The sequence below is a fragment of the Prinia subflava genome, chromosome 7, assembly GCF_021018805.1.
Source record: "Prinia subflava isolate CZ2003 ecotype Zambia chromosome 7, Cam_Psub_1.2, whole genome shotgun sequence".
In the NCBI taxonomy this organism is placed as follows: domain Eukaryota; kingdom Metazoa; phylum Chordata; class Aves; order Passeriformes; family Cisticolidae; genus Prinia; species Prinia subflava.
Window position 1 is genome coordinate 32,786,917 of NC_086253.1, and position 27,916 is coordinate 32,814,832.

Consider the following 27,916-nt stretch of genomic DNA (forward strand, 5'->3'; position numbering starts at 1 on the left):
CTTTGGTAGTTACTGCAATCTAAAGAAGCCAGATTTAACCCTTCAATGATGATTTTTTAACAGGAACATAGTTCTAATGATATTTGTCTTGAGAAAAGATTGAGAAATAATTGGATATTCTGGGAATATTTGGATCTTCTTGGAAATGAAACTTTAAAATAAAATTTTAGAGAATGTCTAAAAGATTTGACAGGTGAATTCTGGTACCACAGTTTAAAAATTGTATTTCCTAAAAGAAAAATACTTAATCATGATAAAATGAAAACTTTCCAAAGTAATACAAACATGCAGAATGCCTTTAAGGCACTCTGTCTTACAGTGAAACTTTTTTGTAATTATGTCTGTGCACACCAATCCACTGCATATTTATTTCAGTGACATGCTCCCATACAGTAATCTCAGATAATTTCCATCCTATGGAATGAGTCCATTTGAACAAATGCAGTTCCTGTAACATGACAGCAAAGGTGGAAGACAAGAGCAGGGAACAAAAATAACTACCACTGAAGGCTAGAAATTTAAACTTTGGTAGTATTAAGAACAGTAGTAAGTTTCTGGATAAAAGGGTAAGAAATGTGAATTGGAGTCAGCAAGTTAATGGAACTTTTCTTTTAACCTTTATTCAGTTAATGGAACTTTTCTGCTTTTATATTTATATTGAAATAGTAAAAACAGTGAAAAAAATCACAAACGCCACAAGCATGACTGGAATTATTAATAAAATTTTCTCGACTGGTAGAGAAGTAGATGCAGAATGTAAGAGCAGCAGTTTGTTCTCCTCGTTCCTTTTGCAGCTGTCAAAATAACCAGTAAAATGTACAGAATGTTGTCAGCTTGAATAACTTTCTTGGTATCCTCTTATATTTGCAGTATCATTTTAGGAAAATATTCTGCTACTGAAGCATCTGAGAAGTATTTTGATATGACAGCAAGTACCTATTTAGAACCAAGTGCCGAAATTTTGTTTGTTTTTCACTACATACCAAGTCAAAATAAGTATCTAGTAAAAATCATGCTACAAACAGGCAAAATTTTAAGCTCCATGTGTTTTCTCTAGAGCGAGACGTTGATACTGATTTAAATGCAAGTGTTTGAACTTTTTCTACTGGTGCTATGTGCAAGAACAAAGATTACTGTTAAAATCCTGCAGTTTAGAGACATAGTCTTTGCTTTTCCAAACAGACAATTAGTAAATTTTCAATGTTTCATGAAGATACATGGGAAAGAATGATACCAATTTCTCTTAATCTTGTATTTATAGGATTCTCAAAGAAATTACATTAGGAAAAGTGCCTGGGAAGAAGTTCCTGTGTCATCAGATTTATTCCCCTGCATTCAGACAGTCACATTTTTCACATATGCTTGTCAAGTTCAGAGTCCTAAGTCTGACCACAGCACTCCTGGCAAGTGCTTCAGACCTTAATGAGTCTCATGAATAGAAGTTACCTTATGATTTTCAACTCACATTTAAGATACATGAAATGGTTAAAAGCACTTTTATTTCCTCTGCTCTCATCCAATCCCTTGATGTGCTTACAGAGAATGATCAGCCATAGACTCCTGTGGTGGATTTTCCTGTGTCTGATACTTTTTGAACATTTGCACGTGGGAACTAGAACTGCTTGCAATTTTCCAACTCAAAGTCTTAGCAGTACACTGAATAACAATGTTAGTATTGTATTTGCTGAGGAAATAGGCTCAAATAGCTGATCTGCTCTAAGTTAGATATCAGCCTAATATAGTTTGTTTGTAGTAGTGCAGATGATCCAGGAAACAGAGCTTTTGTGTGCAGAGATTTCCCTGGTCACGCACTTACTGCTGCTGAGTACAATGTGACTTATCTATTGTGTTCTAGTAGAAATTTATGACCATGTACTAATTATTCACCATCCCAATTGTTTAATGACCTGACCAGTACATTTCCAGATAATGTGCATGAGTAATATGTACAATGGCACTGCACTTAGATTGAGGATCTCTTCATTTAAGAAAAACTTTAAATTACAGAACCTGTGATGTCAGTTTGCTGCCTATGTTTTTCTCTTTGATTATCTAACTGAAAACACTTTAATTAGAGCTAGAGTTCTAGCTTCTGAGTATTCAGATCCTCCTAGGGTGAGGCTGTGTGGTCTGGGGCAAACAGTATTTATGCTTGTGTTTAACATAAAGCATAGAAATAGTTCTGTGGGGCTTTCATAAAGCATATATTAAAGCATATGCTCAGCATATGCCTTGCTGTGTTGGATCTTTACTAAGCTCCCCTGCCATTTTAGGGACTTCTTGTTGCATGTTAATAAAACTGAAACATAAGGGAACCATTTTCATTATAAGCATCATCTACCTGTGCTCCATCAAACATTTTTTCATACAAACAATATATTTGCATATGAGCTTTCTACCTGCTTATAGGCTCAGCAGGAGAGACTTCTTCTAACAAGGAAGTTTCAGGACAGTTGTTTCTTTGTACAGGTGTTGTTGTCACAATCTAAATATTTGGGTTTATCAAGTTTTCATTGCATTCCCATTGCCATAGTTTTCCTGCTAACAGAAAACACCTGAATGAATTTCTTTTAAATAGGGAAAGAAATAATAGTCACTTCTCTGTACTTTCAGAGCTAATGCTTCATACCTTTTTTTACCCTCTGTCAGTGAATGTATGAGTTGGCATATGGAGTATATTGACTTGCTGCAGGAGAGCAGGAGTGCTCTGCAGAGTCTTAATGATGTGGGTTAAAAGAACATACAGCCACATGCAAAATAGAATCCTGCCTGGTGATAAATGCGGGTTTGTAGATCACCTGCAGTGTTTAAACTGGCTGGATAAACAGTCCTTGTAGTAAACTCACCACTGGTTTGGTTTCTTAACTTTGCAGATATTTTCTCAAGTAGATTACTCTCTCAAGCTCAGACTGTGAAACTGGCAAACAGCATTAATGAAAGTCTGACTCTCCTCAATCAAGTCAGGAAAGCTCCTGTCCTCTCCAAATATCTGGGAACTGCCTAAGAAAATGAAAATCTGTAATTTTCCAGCCAGACACACTTATCTATCCTGCTGTTGATCCATCTGCACTGTGTTCTAAATCAATTGCTCCTCTCACCAAAGGTCCTTGGAGTAGAAGTCAATACAAAGAATGGTAAATATAAAGAGCACATACTAGAATTAGTTTTAGAATTAATATAAACACTCTATCAGAAAAATTGCATTTTTAATCTGCTTTTTATAATATCTTTTGTGAAATGGCAAAGAATAAATAACCGGTAACAGAATCACAGAATTGTAAGGGAAAGGGACCACATTGGGTCACCTGGTCCCAGCTTCCTGCTCAGGCAAGGTCATCTGGGAGTACGATGCACAGAACTGTGTCTAAATGGTTCTTTGCCTTAATGTCTGTACGTGCTTGAAGACCTGATAAAGAATGGAATTAAACCCCCAACAGTAAAGTCATGCATCTTGATTCATGAATAAACTGAGGGTGGGGAAACCTTCCTTGACTTCTCACTAACCCTTTTTATAGCTCCATATGAATGTGGAACAGAAGGGGTGACAGAATGTTTTCCTTCAGCACCCCACACTTCAGAACTTACCGGGAGCAGAAGTAATTACAAGTAGATATAAGGGTCTCTTGGAGAAAATAGAGCAGTTGTCAGTGAGATTCCCACAGGTCTTTTCAGTAACCTCTTGCAATGCAGAGAATTTCTGAGCTGTTAATCATTGTAATATTATGGATATTTATTTAGTGAAACTAAATGTAGAAATGGTAACTGCATGCAACCCAACAGACCCATTTTTATGCGTTAGCACCATCATTCATTTCCCGCTGCATTAGCTCATCCAGATGAAGCTAACTATAGAAGAATGCCATGAAGATTAATCCAGGATTTCCCTCTGCAAAAGTTAGGCCTGCTATTGTGCTTAATATCTTGGTTTGGAAACATAACCCAAGACACTTAAACTTAGTGTTCTTTTACCTCAGCATCAGAGTTCAGGTGTGAGCTGAGTGGAAGGCTTGCCTGATGTAGGTGATCGATTTTGAAAACTCATGCATTGCAGTGGTGCCTTGTGTTCACAAGATCCTTGCAGACCTTTGTTCTGTCACAACATTATCTGTCTGAGAGTTGAGTATCTCAGCTGATCATTGGGTGTACATTTTGGCACTGAAATGTCTGATGCTTCCAGTGGAACATTCATCTTTCCTCTGTCAGGGGCAAACCCATTCCCAAAGAACAATTTTGAGGAAGGAATTAAGAAGGAACAGAAGTGCAAAACAAAGCCAGCTCTTTGCTCTCTGTTCCTCCCCCCACCACTTCCTTCTTGAAGCAAGGATCTTAAAGAGTGATTGAAACAATGTTGAATAAAATAATTTCAGGCATATGGCATTTGATTTCATTGCATTCATTTGGCTTCTACCCCAGTATCATTAAGTATTTGCTGCTTTAGCTCCTTAGAAGCAGAGAATTCAAAATAATTTTAGTATTAAATACATGGCCTGCTGTTTGCATGCATGAGATTTGGATTGCCTTATTTGCATGCATATCTTTTAGGTATGCAAGACTAAGTTGTTTTTCAGCAAAGTTAGGTTAATGTGGAAACATTAGTGATTCGTGTGAGGTCCCTTAGGGAGTGTCAGCAATGTAGCCTAAACTGTTGATAGAAGTTGTTAGGAGTACAAAGTTGTAGTGCTGAAACTGAGTTTTGTCTGATAAAACTTGAGTAAGAGTTAAGCATGCTTTGGGTAAATATATCGAAGCCACCTGCTAGAAATCATTTTGGCTCTGCAATGTTCCAAGAGTCCTGTACTTGTTGGGTCTGAAACTAAATATCATGTTACATTTTGTATCTTATGAGTGGTACGGTCAGCGATTCAGTTCCAAGCTAAAAGAAGGCTTGGAAATGGTGACTCCTCTAGCAGTCTGAAAATGCAGTGGGAATTTGAGGCTGTAAGAACATTCTGTAACAGTTAAAGAAATGCAAAATTTCAGTCAGAAACCATATATATATATAAAAAAATTAATTTTTATAAGATCTTTAAAGAATTCACAGCAGTAGTTTGCTAATAGCGGCAGCATAAAAATAATATTATAAAACTTCATTCACTGCCAGTTATTTATTTCCGTACATCTCAAGAAATCTAACATACATCTTGTTTATTTTGTCAGAAATATGACTGAATAATAGCAGCAGAGATCAGATAGTTTTTGAAAAACAGTAATTCTTTTGAGCAGTGGAATGTCTGGTCTTGTTATGAATACAAGGGAATATGGCAATATATGTTACCTCAGAGGTACAATTAATTCAGAGTTCCTGTTGAGTTGAACTAGAACTGGAATTCTGTTTTGACATTTCATTTACTTGTTTCAATTAGTACTTTTAGTTTGCCATCATAAAAATGATCCCTCATGCATACCTTCCAACTTACTCCAACATAGCCAGGCAGTTATATTTTTAATTTATTTTTAAGCTGTATTACATCATGAAATCTGATTTTTCCCTTTGTTTGATCTTGGACTTGATGTGGGAATAATGCAGTGGGAGAATTATTTTTTTCTTTTTTTTTTTTTAGTTGTCAGTATTTTGGCCTCTAGTGTGTCTGCCCATTTGCTAAAGTAGATTGTATTGGACAGTGTATATGTAACAATACAGCTGAGACTGGCTACTATGCAGATGCCATTTTATCCTGAGATAAAGCTGTGACATAAACTGGCAAGAGGTGGAAAATAGTGTCGGCTTTGTCCCATGACATCAGTAGGTTAAAGGTGGCTTTAATATAGCACGTTATGAGTTTTCTGCAGTTGTAGTTTGGCTTGTTGTGTTTTACTATTTGTTTGTTTGTAAGTACTGTATGGAGTTTGGATATCTAAATAGATTCAACCTTTGTGTACACTTTACATTATTTTGGTGCAAATTATTGTCTTTAAAAAGTGTGTTGGTGTATCGTGACCTGATTCGCTACGCAGTGATTCCATTAGGAGTTTTGATAAGGATTCCTGTGGGTGCCAAGACACGTGTCCTGATTCTGTGCATGGAAATACATCAAGCAACATTAACAATGTCAGTGTTGTCTGAGGAGACATATTAAATCACTGGATGAAAACAACCACATCTGCTTATAAAACATTGGAAAAGACTTGGTAACTTTGGCTGCATAGAAAATATTTGGAGAGACTTTTTACATCTTTTAGTTTGTGCGAAGTGAATAAACCTTATAAGCTGCGTTTAAAAATATTTTCACATTCCTGTATGGAAAATATTTTTAGTTTACAGTTTCCAGACCAAAAGTTAATCACTAGGTTTTTTATCCTAGAACAAATATTTACATGAGAGCTACTAAACACTTAAAGATAGTATGACTTATAATGGAAGTGACAGCTCATCTTTAACTTTGGAAGGACAAGCAGTACCAATTTAATTAAAGCAGTGTTAAAATAGGACTGCCATTTGTATCACAGTGATTCTCCACCCCTCCAAAAAGCCCTGCTGCCATTTTGTACCACACATTCTTGTCCTGTGCAAATTAATAGATCGTTTTATTTTCCGCAGGAAATCTGAAGACTTTTATAGCAAATCCTCCAGTGTCAAAATGAACACAGGTATGCTGCATCTGTGAGATTACTTTTTATGTGTTGTTTTGTGAGCAGAGACAATCCCAAATTTACTAGAATTTTCATAAACAAATTGTACTTTTGTTGGTGCTGAACTCAAGCAAGATATTTTAATAGTGTGGCTGCTTATGTGCATTTGTATCCAATATATAAAATTTACATACATATTTTTCTATGTATGGACATATATGGATACACAAAATAAAAGTACATGTTTAGCCTTCTGTGTTTAATTTAATAGTATCGGTTTTGTGCGTGTGTATGTTTTATGTGAAAATCCATAGTACGAGGATGTAACAATGATGGAAAAGTGTTATTAAAGCATCACATTTTCCTAAGAAAATGCACATGCTTTAAAAATCCTTTAGTTCCGTTCTGTATTGTCACAAAATTAAGGGGCATATGAACACTGTCCTGTATTATAAGCTGCACTTGCATATCAGATAAGGATAATCTTGAGGATATATTGCACTTACAGTGCTCTGTATTTTCTCTCAAGTTGCTGTAACAGATGTATTGACCAAATTAAGTACTCTGTAGAAAGTTATCTTCGTGATCTATGACAGTGTACTAATATTTGCTCCTAAACTTCTGAAACCAATAAGACAGCGCTGCTCTTTTTTGCTGGAAGAGGGAATAGGCCTCTTGAAAGCGGACTGCTGAACTCCTGGCCTCCATCAGGTGTAAATTCTTAGTTGCAGTCAGCTCTTTTAGACTCCATAGGTGAGCTGTCTGGTTTGCAGATTAACTGTGGTGCAAGGACAGACCTATCCATCCTTTCCAACCCAGTGGCTTTATCATTGACCACAGTGCTTCACCATGAAATGATATGTGTGACCTGAGGACCAGAACTGCCTTTGAAGTCTGAATTTCAGCAGCATGCCCTAAATCAAAGGGATTAGCTTTTCTGTGGTGTAGGTGCTGTTATCTAGATCACTGTATTAATGCAGCTTTGTGGCTTCCTGTTGTCTCAGACAACTGGAACTCAGTAGGATCCATTTTCTGAGCATATCTTTTAATACAAAGTTAAACTATATTGTCTCATTTGAAACCACTGCATTTGTAAATAGAATAAGCAGGAGAAATTAACTCTCTCATTTGAGGGTGCACTTTTGTTCCCCAAAGTTTTGGTTGTTCTTAATTGTGTTTCAAATGCTAACCAGGGTGGTATATTTTTCATTTATAAAAATATTATTTGAAATTTGTCCTGTCCTCTCTCATTTTTAGTGAAATCTTTCCTAAACATGTCAGTCTGATAATTAAGGTAGTACTAAGATATGACTTGTTTCATGGAACTGTAATTTCAGATGTAACTTTGCTAATCATCATACTATAATTACGTTATGCATTGCCATCATATGAGTCAAAATCATATGACAGAGATAATTTTATGGCTCCTTCAAAAAACGTGAATAAAGAGGTGAGTTGCCAGTTTGTGCTACTGCAGTCCTGAAGTATGACTTTGTTCAATGTTGTACTAAGTTATGAATTCTCAAGAGAGAAGACATAAGATTTATGTAATCTGCGGCTGAATGACTACTCTCTGGGATTGGGAATCTTCTGATCACACAGGAGCCTTAAAAACAGACGTTAAGGACCTGAACACCCCTGAAATCCTCTCCAGTTACTTAAAGATATCATGATTTTAGGTGGAACTTTAATCTACTCTGGACTTGGACAGTGAAAACATTTTTTCCATCTTCTATATGCTTGATATTAATGTGAATGTTATCAGCTGCTCTGAAAGGAGGATACTGACAGAAAATGTGGCATTTCTTATCAGTTCTATTGTTTTCTGACTGTAAAAAAATTAAAAACCTGTGAGTAGGGTGTGAAAGTGGACATCTTGCACCTGTCCTTGCATCCATCTAAAGCATTACTTCATTAAGAAAGGGAGTGACTCAGGTGGAAGCTGTTCTGTGTTCTGTTCTGGTCTAGCTATTTCCTTTTTTCCTTTGTTTTTTTCCCTTCTGGTTTGTTTTTTTTTTTTTTCCTTTTTTTTCATTCTACACTACACTGTCTTTTGAACATGAGTGCTACAGCTTTGGTTTGAGGTTTGTGGTCTTTTTTATTTCACTGCTTTATAAAGAAATCTGTACATGGTGCAATTGAAGGTTATCAGATGCTATTGATTTGTTACTAGTTTGGTTTTAAAATATGCATTTCATTAATGACTCCTGCAGATAAATGAGCTCTCTAGTTTGATGCCAGTAACTGGTAGAGTGGCAAAGTTAATGTAGATGTAGCTTTAAAAATAAAAAGTAGATCTACTGCTTAGACTGGGCTTCTCTAATCCAGTGCTCCCTGTGGCTGCAGACTTGGCAGTCTGTCTCAGCAAACCCTCCAGAAGATTTTTGTCTACAGAGAAAATGTTTTGAAGAGCTTTGGTTTGCAATACTCTACCATATATGGGAGGGATTTTTTGCCATTTGATGTTAATTCTGTACCACATGTTAGGAAGGAATATTCAGCAGCATAAGGCCATGAAACATTTTTGCAAAAGCAAAGAAACAGAGGTAAGATATAGACGAGGCTTTTCTGAAGTATCAAGGATACTTTGGCTCATGCTTCCTTTTGGAGTTCAAATGTTGTCATAATTTTAAAATAGTAGTCTCATAGAATGTGTGTGTGTTTTTAAACCCAGACTAAGCAATCATCAACAAAATAATATTTTAAGCTATATTTAGGGGGTTTCTTCAATAAGTCTTCAGGTATTTTACAGATTGATGAACATCATTAAGTTGGTTGCTTGATTAACTAACTCACAGAAAACATGAGCTGCCCCTGAAACTCACATCAGATTTAAACACAGAATAATTGTCCTTATTGCTCATTATACATACGTGCATGCATAGCTCATGTTGGAGGAGAGGTAATTATATTGAGGAATAACAAATGGATAGAAGTTCATAGTTAAAACAGATTCTTAGTGTCCATCTGTAAATATGTTGGCTAAATTTCACACAGATCATTCTTGATAAATGCATTTAATTTTGAAGTTAATTAACAAGTTAGCTGTTTGCGTTAGATGAAGCACATAAAGAACAGCCAAGAGTGAAAAGTATGAAGTTCTGGAAAACTGCAAATATTATCTGTTTGTTTAAATTATTAATGGACGTCATTACATGGACTGTTCTCTTACATTTTGTCTGGGAGACAAGAACAGAATTTCTTGGGTCCATGCAGAGTTCCTGGACAGATGGTAGATGGTTAAGCCACTTTTAGATCACTGAAGTAGGTTAGGTGACTTGAGTTCTAGGCATTCTACAAAAAATTTACTTTTTAGCAGCATGAAAGAACCAAATAATAGGTTTACCTGTCAGTGTAGATTATGTGGTAAAAAACTTGACAGCACATCCAAAAAAGAATTCAGAGAAAGAGTGGAAGGAGAGGAAGCCCAGGTAATATCCTGCCCTGCCAGGACACTCCCAGGGCCATCATAGGAGCCATCAAAGGCCTGTCTATCTGCGTGAACCTGGAAGAGCTCAGGGACACACACAAGGGCAGGCAAGAACACAAATTACGGAGACCCAAGGAACAAAGGGTCTGCCTTGTCCAGGGCCCTTCCAGGGCTGTCACAGGAGTGCCAGGCATGGGCTGAGTGCAGGCTTGATGTTTGAGGCCAGTTGCTAGAAGGACCCGCTCTGTCCCTGTGTGCCATTCTCCCTAATGGGCCTTCCCCCAGAGAGGGATGGTGGTGAGGCCATTGTGCCAGGTTAGTGTGAGTGATTGGAGCTGTGTGTCCAGCCATGTATGGATGTGGTGTGTACATCTGGCTGCTGGGAACACATTTCCAGTGTCCCTCCTGGTTGGACCTGGGGGCATTGCGAGGCAGCAGCCTTGTCTGTCTGTCTTGGACAGTTGGACCCAGCACTATATGTTTGCCTCCAAAGGTCAGAATGCTAATAAGAGTAAGAAGCCCTGGTCTAAAGACTTCTAAACTTGAATTCACTGTGCAGACAAAAGGAGAAATGATGCTGTTCACAAATATAGTGAATAGAATAATAATCAGCAAAGCTAATATTTGAATGCCTTTTTCTTTTCTTTAATAAGCTTTAAGAGCTTATTAAAAATTTCTTGCCCCTGACTGCTCTCTCTCACCACTTCAGAAGGTCATCATCCTTTCATCTTTGCCCCCTTGGTTCATGCCACTGCTTTCATTGACTCTCTGAAACAGGTTTTTAAGAAACCCAGCCCTCATTCTTAAAGGAAATGGTGGTGTTTTGAATTGTCTCCATCTGGCTTTGGGGCAGGACGCAACTAGTAGACTATTTGCCAAATACAGATACAGCTCACTTAGGATGATGCTGTCTCTAGTGGAAGCAGCTGTTGGGGCTATGAATTTAGGGGAAAGGGTTAAATGTGGAAACAATGAAGAGAGGGAGAGAAAAAGAAGCTACAATTGCATTTTAGACAGCTGTTTTGCTTGTGAGCTATTGCTCAACTTCATATTCTAGCATTGCCTCAGACCTTAGCTAATTTGGGTCTCCTTTGCCTCAATGTTAAAGCAATTCCTAGTGAGAGAGGACTCCTTCCTGAAGGATTTTTCAGGTCAAAGGAATTGTGAGTGTGTATATACTTATTTGTGCACATATTTTTTATATATGCAAACATTTTGTATAGATTCTTTCATATAACCTTATTTGTTCCTTAAGTAACAGCTGTGGAATATTGATTGCTTGTAGTTCACCAAGTGAAACGAGCAGAAGATCATTAATTCAGTCTCCCTTACAGTTTCTTAACACTCCACTTAATGGGAGCCTGGCCTGAACATAAATGAGAGGATAGAATCCATCATGCATCGATATGTGCTTACCCACACACATTCCTATTCTGCTAGAAATTTTGCACAACTCGGTGTCGTATAAATGTGAGGTTATGTCTTAACTGAAGGCTAATTAGATATTATTATTTTGGACAGATAAGTAATGCAGGTGAATATATAAGACAGTTTGTTTTTAAAATTCACAGACTTGTGAATATATAAGAATTATATATAGGGGTAAATACTGTATGTAGTCAGTTACAATCTGTTTTATTTCTCTTGTATGAAGCCAAAACACTTTGCTAGATTGTGGACCAATCAAGTATAAAGCTCTTACTCAGTTGAGTTACATTAAAAACTAAATTGAAGCAGAATTTCCTGAAGTTAAAATAATTAAATGTTTGTAGTCAGTTTCTCATTGTCTTCACTTTCTCTATCATGAAATTCAGGAAGGTAGTTCTTGAAAAATTACAAAAAAATTACCATTTTGTTTGCATAAGAGCTGTGACAGTATAACAAATTCTTTTGCCTGTTAGCTTATATTAAATGTAGTATGCTTTCAAAGTTTGCCAATATTCAGATTAGAACAGAACCTCAGTATCAACACATCATCAAATCTTGTTGGAATTACCTCTGATGTATGTTGATGGTGGAGGAAAAGGCATACAAGAATGGAAAATGGAATTTGAACTACCATTTCCATTCCATATTTATGTAAGCAAACTAAAACACATGCAGATTTGATAGCCACTGCCTTTGTTTCACATGTACAATGCCAATAATTGATGGCAGGTAACGTATTGCTTTCCACTACTGCTGGCTGAAATAATTTGGCCTTTTGCTTGAGCCTTGGAATTGGCAATGGGTCTTTGGTACCACTTACATCTAAGGCAGTGACTCTCATGTTTGCCAGTGTTAACAACAACTTAATGCATATCCTGCAGGGCCTGTTGCCAGGGGAGCATTGGAAACATTGAAGTCGCAGGAGAATATTGGAATGAGCAAAGAAATACCACAAGCTCACTTCTCTTGCACACCTGGGTTAAAGATGACCCTGTGGCTCAAATTACTGCTATTATGGGAAATACTTTCTGCAAATAGGTTGCAGGTCTTCATTAAGACCTTAATTTTATAAAACTCCCTATCATAGGTTACCGAAATAAAAAGGCATTTACTGTACTTCATTGAAGCACTAAATGAAATTTCAGTAGTGTCAAACATTACAATTAATTATTTTAGTGAAGAGCAGAAAAATATTCTAGTTAAAAATAATTGGCAAGAATATTTATTAACTTGCTTTTACAACTGTGCTAGAGTTGCTAAAAAACTAAGCTGTGGGAAAGCTGTCTTCTAATAATAAGAGAGTGCTTATAAAATGTAATGGCAGCTCCAGTAAGAGAGGAGTAGAATAAAGAAAGGAGTTGGGCAAGATCGAGAAGGAAAGGTTTTTTTCTATACCTCATTTTTAAAAATTATTTTAGATGTCTAGTCATTTCCTCAGAATGTTATTCAGTTCCAGATATACATTTCTTTTATTTTTCAACTTATATTAGATAAAAATGGGGAAGAGGGACGGACTGTTTGTTCCATAAAAATGGAAAAAAAAAAAAGTATGCCTTCACTGGTAATTTTGTTTCTTGAGCGTAAAGGATCAAAAAGACTGAAGAAAAGTACTTTGTCAGCTGATCAGACATGAGCTTAGTTTATGAATGGTGTCTTTCTAATGCATACAATGAAATTATTTTACATTGCAGATTATTGATTAATATTATTCTGGAATGCTTAAGCCTTTATCTTGATTACTTGTTTGCTTTTACTAATTAACTGTAATTAAGCAGTCTTTCAGGTAACAGAGTGTATATATTTCCCTAGTGGATTAAGTATTAAATACAGCTTTCTTCACTGTTCTCTGTGAGGTTTATTGTTGTTTAAAACCTGTGAAATTTTATGTATTCCACTAATCTGCCGAACCTGCAAATTCCCACATTTCTGCAGCAGTTCCCTAACTGCACGCTTATTTTCATTTATGTTTGGCATATCTCACACTGTGATTTGTTGCATGTGTTTGCTCCCTGTGTCTGGGGCTGCTGCCTGTATTGTTTTGTGCTTCCAGATAGCGGTGGGTGTGCTCGCAAACGTGCTGCAATGTCTGTCACATTAACAGCTGTGAAGAGAGTTCAGAGTTCTCCAAACCTGTTGGCCTCAGGTATAACCCCTAACCGCTGAGATGCAACTTCTCAATGGCTTTTTACAGTCTTATGCATTCCTGCTGTATTACTTTGCAAGGAGGAAAAGGGTAGCACTATTTTCTGTTACACTGACAGATGTATTACCAACGCTTTTTTAAAAGTGGTCTTAATTTCTCATGGCCTATGTTTAGTAGCCATTCATGAAAATCAGGAATACTTAGGAAAAAAAATGAATTCTATTTTTAAATTAATAAATTCATAAATGAATTTTGCCCTTGATCGGTGTTTTGCATCTCACATCCCCTGTATTTTTTTCAAGATAACAAAGCATGAAAAAGAGGTTTTGTTTATTACAAACTTTTTATTGAAACTTGATTTAAAAACTCTTCTCAAGGAAAAGTTTCTGAGTGATGTAAAATTATTATCAGAAACCGGATTAACTTTAAAAAATCATTTATGAAAATTGTTAACCTAAAAATATTCATAACAATTAAAACTTACTAAATATTCATTAGACAGGCGGAACTGCTTCTTATCAATACCCCTGTGTGGTTTTTTTTGCAAAATAAATTTGTTTCTAACACAAATTAATATTGGATATTTCTTTTTCAGGGTCTGATTCTCAGTCTCCAGATTCAGGTAAATAAAACAGTGTATTATTTATGTATCAGTGTAATACCATGTAGGTGGATGAATTACAACAGTCTTCTATTTATTTGATTCATTTGATTTACTCCATACTTCCTCATTCTTCAAGGAAAGCCCTGCTGAAATTGTAATCCTAATTGTTAATGGCTAAGACCTCAAATTCAGGTCTCACTTGAAAGCAGTTATTTCCTGTAACACAGAATATGTTGTCAAAAAAATGAATTGTGTGGGGGAAAAAACAGACTGCTAATTTGCCACCTTTAGCTTCATCACTGTGACACCATTCAGTGGTACCTGCCATTTCCTTTTTAGTGCCTTACTCAGGATTGCAAGTTCTGCCCACCTTCACTTAGCAGCCTGCTCATATAATGTGCTACTTTTCCCAGCCTCTTACACTATTTTGCCTTCAACATCTCCCTCTATGTTTGGCCAACGCTTTGAGGGCATTCCAGGTCTGAGGACAGAGAAAAAAACATGGTTGGTTGGTTGGAAAATAGAGGTGTCATTCAGATTTGGCAATAAAATACACTATTGGAACAACTAATTGGGTACTGTGGTGAAATTTTGTGAAACTGCCATGACCAGCTAACTTTACATGAGCTGAGATGTTTTTTCAAAATCCAACATAGCCATGAAGTCCAAGAATGTAATCTGAAAGTGAAAAAACTTTTTATACAGGGTCTGATTTATACAGGGGCCAAAGCACCAGCATCTCCAAAGGTTAAAAGACTCTCAGGGTTAAAATCCACAGTGTGTATGAAAATTGTGGGAAGATGTCTAACTGCCCAATACCCGGACTGTTGTCAATGTTTGAATTTTCTAAATTTTAAAAGTTAATATTTTGCAGAGTGGCAGCTTTAGCCATGTTCTTATGACTTCCATGGTAAAACAGCATCATTGCCAGTTGTGTGGTTTGTTTATTGGCTGGGTTGCTATGTTGAGAGCAGTGTAGATGTACTAATCACACCAAAAAATGGTTTCATTCTTTTTCATTTGCAAAAGCTTGGCGATCTTACAATAATGGCAGTAGAGAGACCCTGAATGGAGACGCCAGCAGCTCATCTCTTTCAGCAAAAGGTTTTAGGAGCGTGCGGCCAAATCTACAGGATAAAAAATCACCAACTCAGGTAAAACTGGACACACCGCATTTACTGCTGTGCCATTGCTGGGGGCGTTAGCACACGTAGGTGGGACACCTCCATGAAACATTGTCCTGATGTCTTGCAGATAGTGTGAATCACCTGTTCATATGGGTCACCACAGACTGATTTGCTGCACAGATAAAGCATACTCCACACAGGCTGTATGCCCCCAGGGTAATTACCAGAAATTGCTTTCAGTGAGCAAGACAGCTCAATAAAACTAGGTCATACACAAGTAAAAGCTTTCTAGAAGTGTTCCCTGACTTCAAAGAGTATTTATGAATAGTTTACACTTAGAAAAATGCACCAGTCATCAAAGTATCTGAGAATTAAAGTGTATTAATTGTACAATAGAAAATACTCCTGCCTGTTTTGCAGAACAGTGTAATTAGAGCACACTAAAAACAGGAGCAAACACCAACAAATCAAGCAAAAAACCACACAACATAAACAAAGAAACGATCCCCACACTTGGAAACATCTTTATCTGTCAAAAAAATCAGCATACCAATCTTAATACTCTCTCTGTTACTATTTGAATTCAAAAGTTTAAGAGGCTCTGTGTTTTATATATGTGTGTTACCTGTGAATAATTGCTTGCTATCTAAGATCATGGAGTACTTACATACCTGAATGCTTTCACAGCAATAATTCTTTTTCAGTGTAATAATTGTTTTATAAAAGAAAACAAATGATTGTGGGCTCTCTTCTGATCATTTCTGATCCCACTTTGATCAGAGCAAATGGAACATTTGGCTTTTTAAAGAGAAGTTGCACAGAAAATGGTGCTGGGAACCTCACCAATTTAGCAATTGAATCCATTGAATTTAGCAATGTTGAGATGAAACCCTTTAATTTGCTAGTTCCTTTATTTAAAAATAAAAGTAAAACTGAACTATGTCTCCTACTAACATATACTTTCTTTCTGTTTCTTCTTCAATGTTATTTTGCTGTGTGTGGATGCTTTTGGCAAATAAGGCACCTCTGCCACCTCCTAGGAAAGAAAGCTTTCGGAAAGCAGGAGTAACTAATCACGAGAACGAAATGAATCTCCAGGCAGTAACTGCTGGTCCAGTTAAACACCACCCCACAGATACTGCCTATTACACTAGTGAGACCTCTGTTCAGGAGACAGAGTCTTCTCAAATATCTAACACAAGTGTGTCCTATGCACAAAAAATCATTAAACCACTGCCCTCAGTCTCCAGTGCAGACACAAGCACAGTAGCTGGCATTAGTACTACTCTGCATCAAGGCCAAAGACAGCAGTCTCAAAAACGTAAGATATCTACCCTGAAGTTAACCCGGACACGTGACCCAGCAAGTAGCATTCCTTGTAATTCACAGCAACAGCTCAAGCCTGTTGAAGAGCCAGAATTTTCACAAAGGCCTATCTCACCTGCCTGTAACCCCATGCCTGAGATACACACGGCATCTCTTTCCGTTCAAATAGTTCCCACCCCTGACAATAAAGCAGAGCCTGAAATCCATGATCATCCACCTAGTGTTTCTCCAGACACTTCAAAGATGTCTTCAAAGGATTTGGGACAAAAGTCTACAGTTCTTCCTTCTTCACAGGCTGCAGAATGCCATGTGGTATATTTAATTTTTCCATCTTTTATTTTAGATCTTCATGAATCACTTAATAACCATCTGTTTAGTTATACTTACATTACCAAAGTTAGATCTTGTGTTTTCTGGGTAAAACTACCTGTCACATGGATCAAAACAGAAATGGACAAAAACTGAAGGTTTTGGAAAGTTATTGAAAAAAAATATTTGGCTGAGATGGAAGGCAGACTTCTTTGTTCCTCTGTGAGCACTTTACAGAGTGCAAATGCACTGTGGGAGATTAGTGTACTGTGGGTGATGCATCTGCTCTAGTGGCTCTTCGTAGAGAGGACTGCATTAGAGGGTTATGCTGCCATAGATGCTGGAAGGATCAAGTATGGATGGTTGGGTTGGGTTGTGGGGAGCTTAAATGCAGCTCTGCCAGTTTTCTAGGGCCAAGTACATTTTGTCAGTCAGTGCTTTCTGCAAGGCTGAGCACTGCTGTCTCCTATGTGCCCTGTGCAAGAGAGCTTTTTAAAGAAAATGGGTTTGTAAATTCTTTGTCAACAACCTCCACATGAAACATGATGGGGCACTGAACTTCTAGATCCCTGTGTTTTACCTATACCTTACGCCTACTGAAATGATAATTCTTTAACTATACTGATCTCACCTAGGAGAAATGGGAGTATCAGACACAATATAGGACCAGAGGAGTCTGAGCAGGGTTTGTCACCATCCAGAAACTCACTGAGTCAAATAAAATAAGCCTGGGCACAAGAAAGCAACAGTGAATACATCCTAGGCAAAAGGCGATCTCTGAACAGACTTCGTAAATTCTACTCTGCTTTACCTAGCCACATTACGAATTTTCTGTTTTAAAAGGTAATTATTCTAGTATATCTACCAATGTAACAGCTTATCTGTGTTTGAAATGGACATACAGATTGCTATAGGTCTAGACATGTCTGCCTCAAAGCTTTGCCTGAGTGAAAATCCCATCATGGCATATTTGTGTGCATCTAGTTCTGCTGGAATCATTGAGGTTGCTCTGAAGTAAATACAGCACTATCTTATAAATTTAAAAGTCCATTGGCAGCCCTGTTGTCAACAGTAGTAACACATTTGCTTTTCCAGACTGAGGTTTTTTCAGATTATCACATTCAACCAGGTCTCTACTCTGGAAGACCTAAGTATCTGCATTAAAAACAGGATAGTTTTAAAATTGTAATATGTCTGTCTGCCTCTTCAAATCCCAAGTAAAATTTTTGATCAGAACAGAGCTCTGTGAAATTATATGGCAACAATCTGCAATACTCCTTTTGAATTCTCTCCATGAAAAAATAGGAGCACAGAAGGATTAATTACATCTGTCCTTCTCAAGACTAGACACAAAACTATCATCTTAAATCCTTCTTTTAGGCTGCATAACATTTAGGACATTTTAAGAAAAACAAGTTGCTTTACCCTTTAGAAGAACCAGTCTGCTACTCAGAGATTTTTGTCAGGTAAGACAAGTCAGTTCAAGCAAGAGCCACAGTAAAGAACCCATGTCAGAAACAGTAAGGAAAGCTGAGCAACAGCTTTTTCTGGTAGAGTGGGTAAATATGAAGGTATTGCAAGTCTTTTAAATACAGGCATCAAAGGATACTGTCAAACAGCAGAACAGGTGTAGGTATATAGGTGTGGCCAATACAATTTCTGCATCTGTTATTGTTTCACTTAAAAATAGTTGCTCAGCTGGTTAGAATATGCTGTGTTATATATGGGCAGATAAATCTCTCAAACAGAAATTGTTAGGTAACAAGGATTAGGGGAAATACCTTTTTATGATCAAAAATAATACTCAAAGTCTAATCAGAAGAACTGAAAATTATTCATCTTCTAGCTTCTTTTTTTAGAATTTTAAAAGTCAGAATGCATTTTGTATTTTTTTAATTTAAAATCTTGTTTAGTTTTACTTCAAGCTGAAAAAAATCAGAAACCTGTCTGTGACTTATTTGGCAATTCTGCACTTAGTTTTCTGCCTTCTCCTTGGTTTCAGTATGTGGGAAGCATCATCAGAAGTTTGGCTACTGCTTTGAATAAAATGAGAAAAATTTCAGTTGATCACAGAGATCATCAAGGCATGTAGCCATCTTTTCAAGCTGTGACCCTTTATGGATCTCTTATCTGCAAAATTCAGCTGACATTTTCTGTGATGTTCAACTTTGAAATAAATTCTAATGAGGGAGGGTATTTGGCAGCACAATTGAGTTGTGGAGCCAGGGGGTTTTGTAGCTCCATGTTAAAATACGTACATAAAACTGGAGTAAAAATCAGCATGAGGTGGTGTAAAATTCTGCATCAGGTGAGTTCCCAAAATAAAAGTGCCATGAACTAAAATGAGAAAAAAAGGCTACAGCTATATGTTTAAAAATACTTATTTTCTGACTCAGATCTCAGTTTCAAACCTAGAAACTATTCTAGCTACTGCCAAATATTATGATCCCTTTAGTGTTATATATCATAGTATTTGCAAAGTTCACAATTTCTCTCACATAGAAAATTAGCTTTCAGTGTACTATGCAGGATAGTATTTGTATTTTTAAATTGTTTTAGATGTGCTTTACAGGACTTAGTATAGGAGTTCAAATACTTTTGTACATGCAGCTTATAGCTTGTATGTCAAGCTGTGTCCTCAAAGGATGCTCTCAGACTGTAAATTAGGCCTGCCAGCAGTGTTGTAAGCTGCCATAGAAACTCTCAAAAAAACAAATACATTTAGAAAAGTACAACTCTCTCTCTGCATCTGGGTTTATGTATGTGAAGGAGAATGAGGTAAGATCAGGTAATCATCACTTCTTAAGAAGTAGTAAAGAAGAAATACTTTGGTGGGTACCTGTGTCTAGCCAAACATGTACAACTGTATTGTGTGACAAAGTATGGAAATACACAGCCCAGAGGGAGCTTGGGTGCTCCAAGTTAATGTATCTTGGTATGTTTGTGCTCCTATTTGCACTTAACTTCACAGTGCTTATCTGTTGAAACCTTAGGAGCAAGCAGAAGTGTGCTATGACTCACTAAGTGACATTTTGTAAATACTCCTACTCAGAGAAAGGTTAAACCCCTTAAAAGTATATATGAAAATAGAAGCATTCGGGTTACTCAATATTACGGGTTTTTACATTATTACAGTTTTGAGAGATGATGCTTCTTTGTAGCATACTGCAGATACAGGAGAAATAACTATCTATTTCAACAGAGAAATTTGTATTGTTAGCATGAAACCAATGGAGGTAAATTTTCTTGTCCAAGAAAACTGTTCTTGTTCTTTTCTTGTTCTTCTAAGAGGAAGTTATAAACTGTTGAAGAATTCCGAACTGCATCTTCAGAAATTATCACCTGATATTTTTTGATTATTTTGTTCCTGGGTTCCTAAGTGTCCTATTGTTCTAGATATCACACTCTGAAACTGAAGTTGCAAAGTATTTGTTCTGTTATTTGAATTCCTCAGAGGAATTGAACACTTGATTTGGTCCTGATGTCCCAGAGAAGTAAAACATCTTTAGCAGATGTTTATGAAAGTGTTTGTTTTGACAGCCTTATAGCTGTAAAAATGTACATCAAGAAAATAAACCTGAAATTTAAAAAGCAATTCTAAATTAACTAATCTAGTACATGTCCAAGCTTTAGGTACTGAAAAATATGTAGAGTGATTTGGAAGAAAGAGAAAACCAATTTCAGCATTCTGGGGACTGATATGGAGCAAAGAAAATTTAGCGTGTATTTCTCATTTTAAGTTCTGCATCTCTAGTATTGCTTTAGACAAGGACTGAACTCCACCTCCTTAAACTGAGTTTAGAATAAGAGGGCTAGGTATAAAAATGGGCATTGGAATATAATTTGCAGCATTAGTTTAGACAATTTCAAATCAGCTCTTAATAATTAAAAATAGAGGTATTTTTACCCATTTATGCAAATGTATGGGTGTAATTTGATTGTTGATTACTAAACTCTGCTATGTATTAACACAATGAATTTATTCACTTATCTCTGAGTCTCCTTATCTGTCTTGACTGTTGAAGCAAGGCCAGTACTCTGGTGTCATTAGTAATCTCACATCATTCCCACATACCTTGAATTAAAACCATAGATGCCTGATTTTGAAACCCATATTAGGGTTACCTGTCTCCTTCATATGAATTGGATACCCACTGTGTTCTTCAGGCCTGACATTTTACTGTTTGATGGAAGAGAAGCATTTCAAAGAACCAGCAGAAAGCTGCTCTTCAGACCTTCAATTCACATCAAGACTGATGACATTTATCTGTCTCTTAAGTGTTGCTCCACAACCCAAGGCAGCCACATAGTCTAGCTAGTTTTTCATCAATCTAATTTATTGAGTACTTCTTTGGCATTTAATCTGCCTGGCTTCTGCTAGCATTTCTGGTGCAATATCAATAGCAGACCTAATCTGAAGCATGCTGAATGGAACAAATTTTTCTGGAATGCATTCAGCCTTGTCTTTCTCATATTTTTCACAGTGAAAATATAATAAAATATGATTCATATATGAGATTCCATGCACAGTGAAAAATATGGATTAGTAGTAGCCAGTTGTATGTGTTTGAGAATACCAACATTCCATGTTTCTTAAGTGGTGTAAATCAGTTTTCAAACACAATGTTGTTTTAAATCACAATTTCAGCCTCTTTCCCAGAGAGAGGATTATACATACAAAAGTATTCTAGAGCCAGGCAGAATAGAAGTTCTACTCTACAAAGCCAGGAAGCTTCATGTTGAAATTGCTGCATTCCTTCTGTCTGTGTTGTAAGAATAATAAATTTACATTCTTTTTAAGAATTTGGCTTGATGAAATCAGTTATTATTTGCCAAACACAATGAATTAAATTCTTTAAATCTCAGTTTCATTGGCTCTCTGGATGCACCCTGAATATCTGTCCTTGTGTCGTCCATCCCTTCTTTTCCCAAGCATGCAAGAAATCTTCTCAGTTTGAAGCCAGAAGGTTTACTAGGTTTCTCAACTTCCCAAAATTTACTGTTATTTTAATGGTATAGAGATTAATTTTTAAAAGATAGATTTTGGCTCAGTCATATGTAACTTTTTCTTATGGGGATGCTGAGAGGACAAGTGGTCTCAAGAACTTCAGAGCCTCTTTTTGGCTCTGCTTCATAATTACAGCATGATCTCCTGGTTCCAGTCTTTTGCTGGAGATCTTGATAGGATGATCTGATGACATAGATGATGAAAATCATCATGAATGATGATTCTGTCTTCCCTTTATGTACCTGTGAAATGAAATTACAGTTTCTTATATGTGTATGTAAATGCACACATCTTAAATCCCTGATATAATATGCTGTATAATCATCCTAATTTTTCATGACATTATTTTTAATAGTATTCCATTGTTCTTTTGAAGTTTCTATTGGCAAATTAGTTTTCTATGAAAATACTGTACTTTTACAGTCATACACTCAGTTACTGATTATTTTAATTAAGAGGTAATCTGTTCAGATTTCCTCTATGAAAAGATTAAGTTGGGAGGGTGTTCAATTGTAGATTTGAAACATTGCTGTGAACAAGATTTGGATTTTAAGCTGTTTGATTCAATTTCTTCACTGTTTTAACTGCAGATTTTAACAGTAGTTTTGCCTATTTTTATGTACCCTAGAGATCCAGTGATGCCAAAGATTTATTTTGAATCAATTGGAACAAGTAATAGATATCTGTTCGCATACTTAAATTCTTTTCTGTAATGCTTATTCATAGGGATGGTCCCATTGACCTCAGTAAGGTTATTTGTGTAAATTCTAGTTGATCTCAACAAGAATTATGCAACTGGAACCCCAGTGACCTCCTGTAAGTAGCATAATCTGGGTTGTGTTCCAAGTCTTCCATAAGGGCTTTAGAAGATATTTTCAGATTTTGGATTAAAATGCCAAAATGGCATTTTAATCTGATGGCTTGAAACATTTTTTGAATGACTAAAGACATCTGCCTAGTCTAAGCATAGGAAATAACCATGTTACTGATAACAATGTGATATGTATGACTGAATGTTGCTTTTTAAAGTAGTATGGACTACATATAGTGTCTTACTGTCCTCTGTTTTACATGGATTTTCAATCCCAAATGCTCTTTCCCAGTAGCTCTTCCAGATGTCCTCAGCCCTATCAATAGTGAAACCATTAGTGCTGAAGTAGGCAGTATTTTGAATACTTAGGAATTGATGGAAAGCTTGTGGTTAATAGGCAGTATAGAAGGATTTGTGCAGCTGTTTAACAGATATTATGTGCCAGCATGCTTTAGTTCAAAAAGAAGCTGCAGATGCAAAAAGCCAGTTGCAGGACTAGTTTAAACTGAGTGCCCTGTGACTGATTTGAAATGACAGAACATAAAGCTCATACATTGTGTGGGAGTTTTCAGAAGCACTCTCATGAGACTGTTCCCTTCTACTTTTAAGGAACTGGGCTGAATCCAAACAACTGGCATGTTTTGTTTCAGTATGTCCTGTTCTTGTGCTCCCGGTCTTTGTTGCCCAGATTTGTACCAGTTTCCCTAACAATCCTTATGTCCTCTAATGTTGAAATACTTCTATGCATACATCTTATAGAGTAGGTTGACGGGGTGCTTCCAGGGTGCTTGAAAATTCTATCATCCAAATATTTTTGTTAGAGAGGCAGTGGAGAAGATGTATTCAGTCACAAGAAGCAAAAAATTGGATCACCTATTACATGCAGATCACATGAACGTTCATTAATAGTGTTTCTGTATAGCTAGCAGTCTTGCTCATCTTTGTATTACAATTAATTTCAAAATCATACTTATCCTTGACAAAAAAAAAAGTGTAACATTTACTGAGATCAGACTTGGAGATACATTTTTGTTTTGAGAACTACATGGACATGACATTCTCTAGCCTCATATTTATGTGAAGTATAAAATAGTGTGAACCCTCTCAATGCACAATGGAGATCATTAATATATGCAGTACGTTATGAATATTCATCCTCAGCACACTATGGTTTCTGGCATTGCTTCCACTAGCATTTTATGCATTCATTTCTTTCATGTTGTCCTGCTCTAATATAGAGCATGGTTGATTTGTTTCCTAATCTTTGTGAATGTGAACTTCCTCGGGTGGCTGAAAAACTTACACTTCTGTAATTCCCCTACACCCAGCAAGAGGCAAAGGGAAAAGTTCTTTATTCATTAAGTAATCTGTTTCTTTTCTTATTTTTTTTTCCTCAAATCTCAGCTTGGAAACCAGAAAGTAACTGCCCCTGTGATGGAGGTAAATGCTTCACAGATACACAGACAAACAGCAACAGAAGCTTCTCCACTGCCTCTTCCTTCTCCTGTGGTACCAGTTAACAGAGCCTCTTTCTCACCAGACAGTGGCACCCATCTAGTACCATACTCTTTGCCAACGCTTGATGATTTTTTGCCTTCACGCTTTTACAAATCCCCAGCCCTCTCACAGTTTCCCTGTAATTGCCCGTTCCTAGCTCCTGACAGTGTTATCCACAGGAACGAAGCGGCCTCTGTGAGCACAGACTCTGCCATGAGCGAGTGCTCCTCCCGCACAGTGAGTGAGTGCTCCACAGCCATTCTAGATGAGCTGCAGACTTGTAGCTATGATACTACTGACTGCTCTGAAACACCTTCCCCAACCCTGAGCCAGATGTCTGCTGTGTCAGATGGCACCACCTTAACCAACACTGCTGCCACTTCTCATGTAATTATGCTTCCTTTTTTCCTCCTCCATTTCGTTCAAACAGGTTGTCAAAGGGGAACTGAATTGGACCTTGTCTGTTACCCCATTACACAGACAAGTATTTTGTTAGTAATTTTCCATGGTCACGGTCTGACAGTGTTTTGCAATAGTTGTTAAAAAAGTAATCATTGACATAGCAGATCTGGGAGTAGGAAGTGATTGTTGCGCAGTTGTGTGGTCAGCTAAGGTGTGTCAAACACTTTGCTTAAAAGAAAATAAATTCAAGAAATACTTGTTCCAAATGTATTAAAAGCAAGCATTCCATGGAGTTTGAAGAGACTTGTTTAAAATATTGTTAACAGTTTGCAGGTTTTTGGAGTCTGGACTACCACCATTTTTGATTTACACAGTGATGCAGAGTTCAATAATGTAATTTGTAAATTCATAGTAAATGTGGACAGTATTTAATGCATTTTTTTCCCCAGCCGTGACAACTGACTGCACAAAACTGGTTTTCTCTCCTCTAATTAACCTTTTCCTCTCCTATCCTAATTTCTTGTAGGACCAAACTGCATAAATAATCTTGTACTTGAATTATTCAAGTGTCCTGTTATTTTTCTCTTGGTTAAGTCAAGGGAAAAAACTGAATGCAGTTAGACACTTTATACTTACATTCATTTTTCTGTACCTTAGTATACTCATATATGGGGAGAAAGAAGGTATGGAATCTGGGTCAAACCCAGATCACTTCTGATTTCTTTTGAGATTATCCACATGATTAAAATGAGTCAGAATAAAGCCTTCATTTAAATTGAGCAATTCATTGCTGAATTGCAAAACAGAGAAATGTTCTGAATCCAAAGTTTTACTGGGTCACAGCAGTGTTCAAACTTTGTACAAATACTTTAGCATACAGTAATTTTAAGCCTGAAAAGAACAAACTATATATATATTTATATATATATATATATATATAAATTTTGCATATAATTTTAAAAATGTATTTTGAGTCCAGCCTTGCACATAGTCACCTGGAAAGCCAGTGATTGGTTATCATTGCTCTGGATGCTGCTAAAAAATAGTACTAATAGCAGGCATGTAATTCTTAATTTCTGTAACATAGCTTGGAAAACTTTATTTTTTATAGCAATCATTACTATGAATCTGTATATAATAATTGTTGAAAAAGATACTATAATCAGTATAGACTCATCAGACAGAGTCACTACATGACCATTTACTAGCTATGGGAAGCATGAAATATTTATATTTTCTGGTAGCCTTCTTCTAAAATAGTCAGCTAACTGTATTTGTTTTCTTTGGGCACCATTTTTTGTGAGCTAAAGTGAACAGTTGGTCCTTCTTTCCTTTTTTGGGTTAGTTTCCCAGTAGAAGGCTGTGTAATAGTCAAGTCTGACCACCACTTTCTCTTTTAGACATGGCAGGGGTGAGCATAACGTTTGTTCACCATTAATGGACAAAGCAAAATGAAAAGGGCAAAAATCCCCAAGCAGTCCTCAGAGTCCCACAGAAATTAAACTGCTGGCAAAACCCAACTCTGCAGTATAGAAAAGTCATAATCTCCCACCCTCTGTAGAGAAGGGCCAGATGGCTAAAAATGCATCCAGGAAATGACAGAACCATGGGGAAGCTGGTGGCACACACATATGTGTTATTAGTGGCTCTAATCCTGGCATGATCTTCATTCTCAGATTGCTGTTCATTGTGTAGGTGAAAACCACTTGGTGAATGATAAAAGTAATACAGGATTGGGCCATCCACCACTCTACCTGCATAAGATAAAACCATACTTTAAAGACTTTATGTCCACATTGGGGATGTTTGTTTCTTTTTGAGATTCTTAATGAGACTAGACAAAAAAGTTGTAAAACAACTTGTAAGAAGAAGCATCAGCATCAGTAAGAGCTGAGTCAACAAAATTGACAAATATTCAAGGCAAAAGGCAGAGGTAAAGGTAAAACTGTGGTCAATTTTCTTTACCTTTAGTCACAGATCACAGATTCTTTGAAAACTTGAAGTATGAGAGTTGAAATTCTTAATTGGGCTTATGCTTAGAATTAGAGTTAAAATTAGAGAACAGCTGGTTTTGGAAACTATTTTTTCTGATTATATTCCAATTATCAACATTTTCTCTATAAAATAATTCCCATGAGTTCTTCCTTTTTGTGTACTTCAAAATTGTGGAGTCTAATGAAAACTTGGAAATGGAAGTACACATTAGATTTTTGCTTTTTCCCGAGTTCCGTGACTGTCTTGAGCTTCAGTTGATTCTGAGTATTTTAACCTAATTCAGTGTCTTGAGGTCAGATGTGTGCTGGGCAGCATTTTTGCCAAGAACTGCTCAGACTTCCATAATGGGACCTCTTCTCCCTGTCTCAGCAGAGAGAAAGTTAAAAAGCAGCTCCAGTCCCAGATGGATGCCTTCTTCTGTTCTGATTCAGAAATCCAGAGCGCTACTCTTTCTGATGCTCAGGCAAATTAGAGAGATTTTAAACCTGATACCTTGTAGGAATTTTTACAAGATCTTGATTATCTTGCTGCAGAAGTAGGTGGCTTTACTTGCAGTGGAGGACAGGTTAAGTATACTGGAGAAAAAAATCCATAGAGGTTGATAGGGAAAGGAACATCATAAAAAATTATTATTTTCCCAGTAAATTGGAAAATAGGTGCTTTTTGGTTGAATAGCATGGAGGTTTTTTTCCATATTGTCTTTTCCCACAAAAATGACCTAGGAAAGCAAAATGTCTAATTCATGAATAGACAAAGGATTTTCACTTCCTTGTACAATCTGGGAATAAACTCTGTCACCTGGACCTAGTGTCACATTTTCAGATTGAAATGTCAGTAACTACCAAAGGATTCCAAGGGAAGGAAAGGCCTTTGAAACTTCATAAAACTATCTTTTATAGCTAGCCCTGTAAACTGCACAAGATGCATCAGATGAATAAATGAAATAGCCACCTTCACAGACACTTTCCTCAAACAGAAAATCATTAGAAACTAAGAAATTATAGCTGAGCTGAGATCCTCTCTAAGACCTTCAGAACTAAACCCAAAAATGTCCATAAATGAACATGCCATGTACACATTTATGACTGATGTCCTTCAACTACTTGTGTGGGTCCCATTTATGATATTTTGTACTACTTAGAGTAAGTCCCTTACTGTCTAACTGAGATATTTGGTAAAGTCCTTCTCAAAAATAGCTCAATTTTTGTTGCAGAAATTCATAGGAGTATCTTTCCAGTCTGCACAGAACTCACACCAGTTCTGCTC

At 36.7% G+C, this 27,916-nt stretch overlaps 1 protein-coding gene across 16 annotated transcripts in view; it reads left to right on the forward strand.

Moving 5' to 3' along the window:
- Nucleotides 1-27,916, forward strand: part of SORBS2 (sorbin and SH3 domain containing 2) — a 156,612-nt gene that overhangs the window by 61,646 nt on the left and 67,050 nt on the right. For 8 of the 16 annotated variants that reach the window (XM_063402094.1, XM_063402092.1, XM_063402090.1 and 5 more), the window contains 5 exons: nucleotides 6,539-6,588; nucleotides 13,479-13,571; nucleotides 14,167-14,193; nucleotides 15,205-15,329; nucleotides 24,161-24,196. In XM_063402094.1, the coding sequence (XP_063258164.1) occupies nucleotides 6,579-6,588; nucleotides 13,479-13,571; nucleotides 14,167-14,193; nucleotides 15,205-15,329; nucleotides 24,161-24,196 (291 nt within the window). In that variant the 5' untranslated portion in view covers nucleotides 6,539-6,578. The remainder of the gene's footprint in view (nucleotides 1-6,538; nucleotides 6,589-13,478; nucleotides 13,572-14,166; nucleotides 14,194-15,204; nucleotides 15,330-24,160; nucleotides 24,197-27,916) is intronic. The other 8 variants (XM_063402101.1, XM_063402102.1, XM_063402095.1 and 5 more) reach the window with 4 other exon arrangements.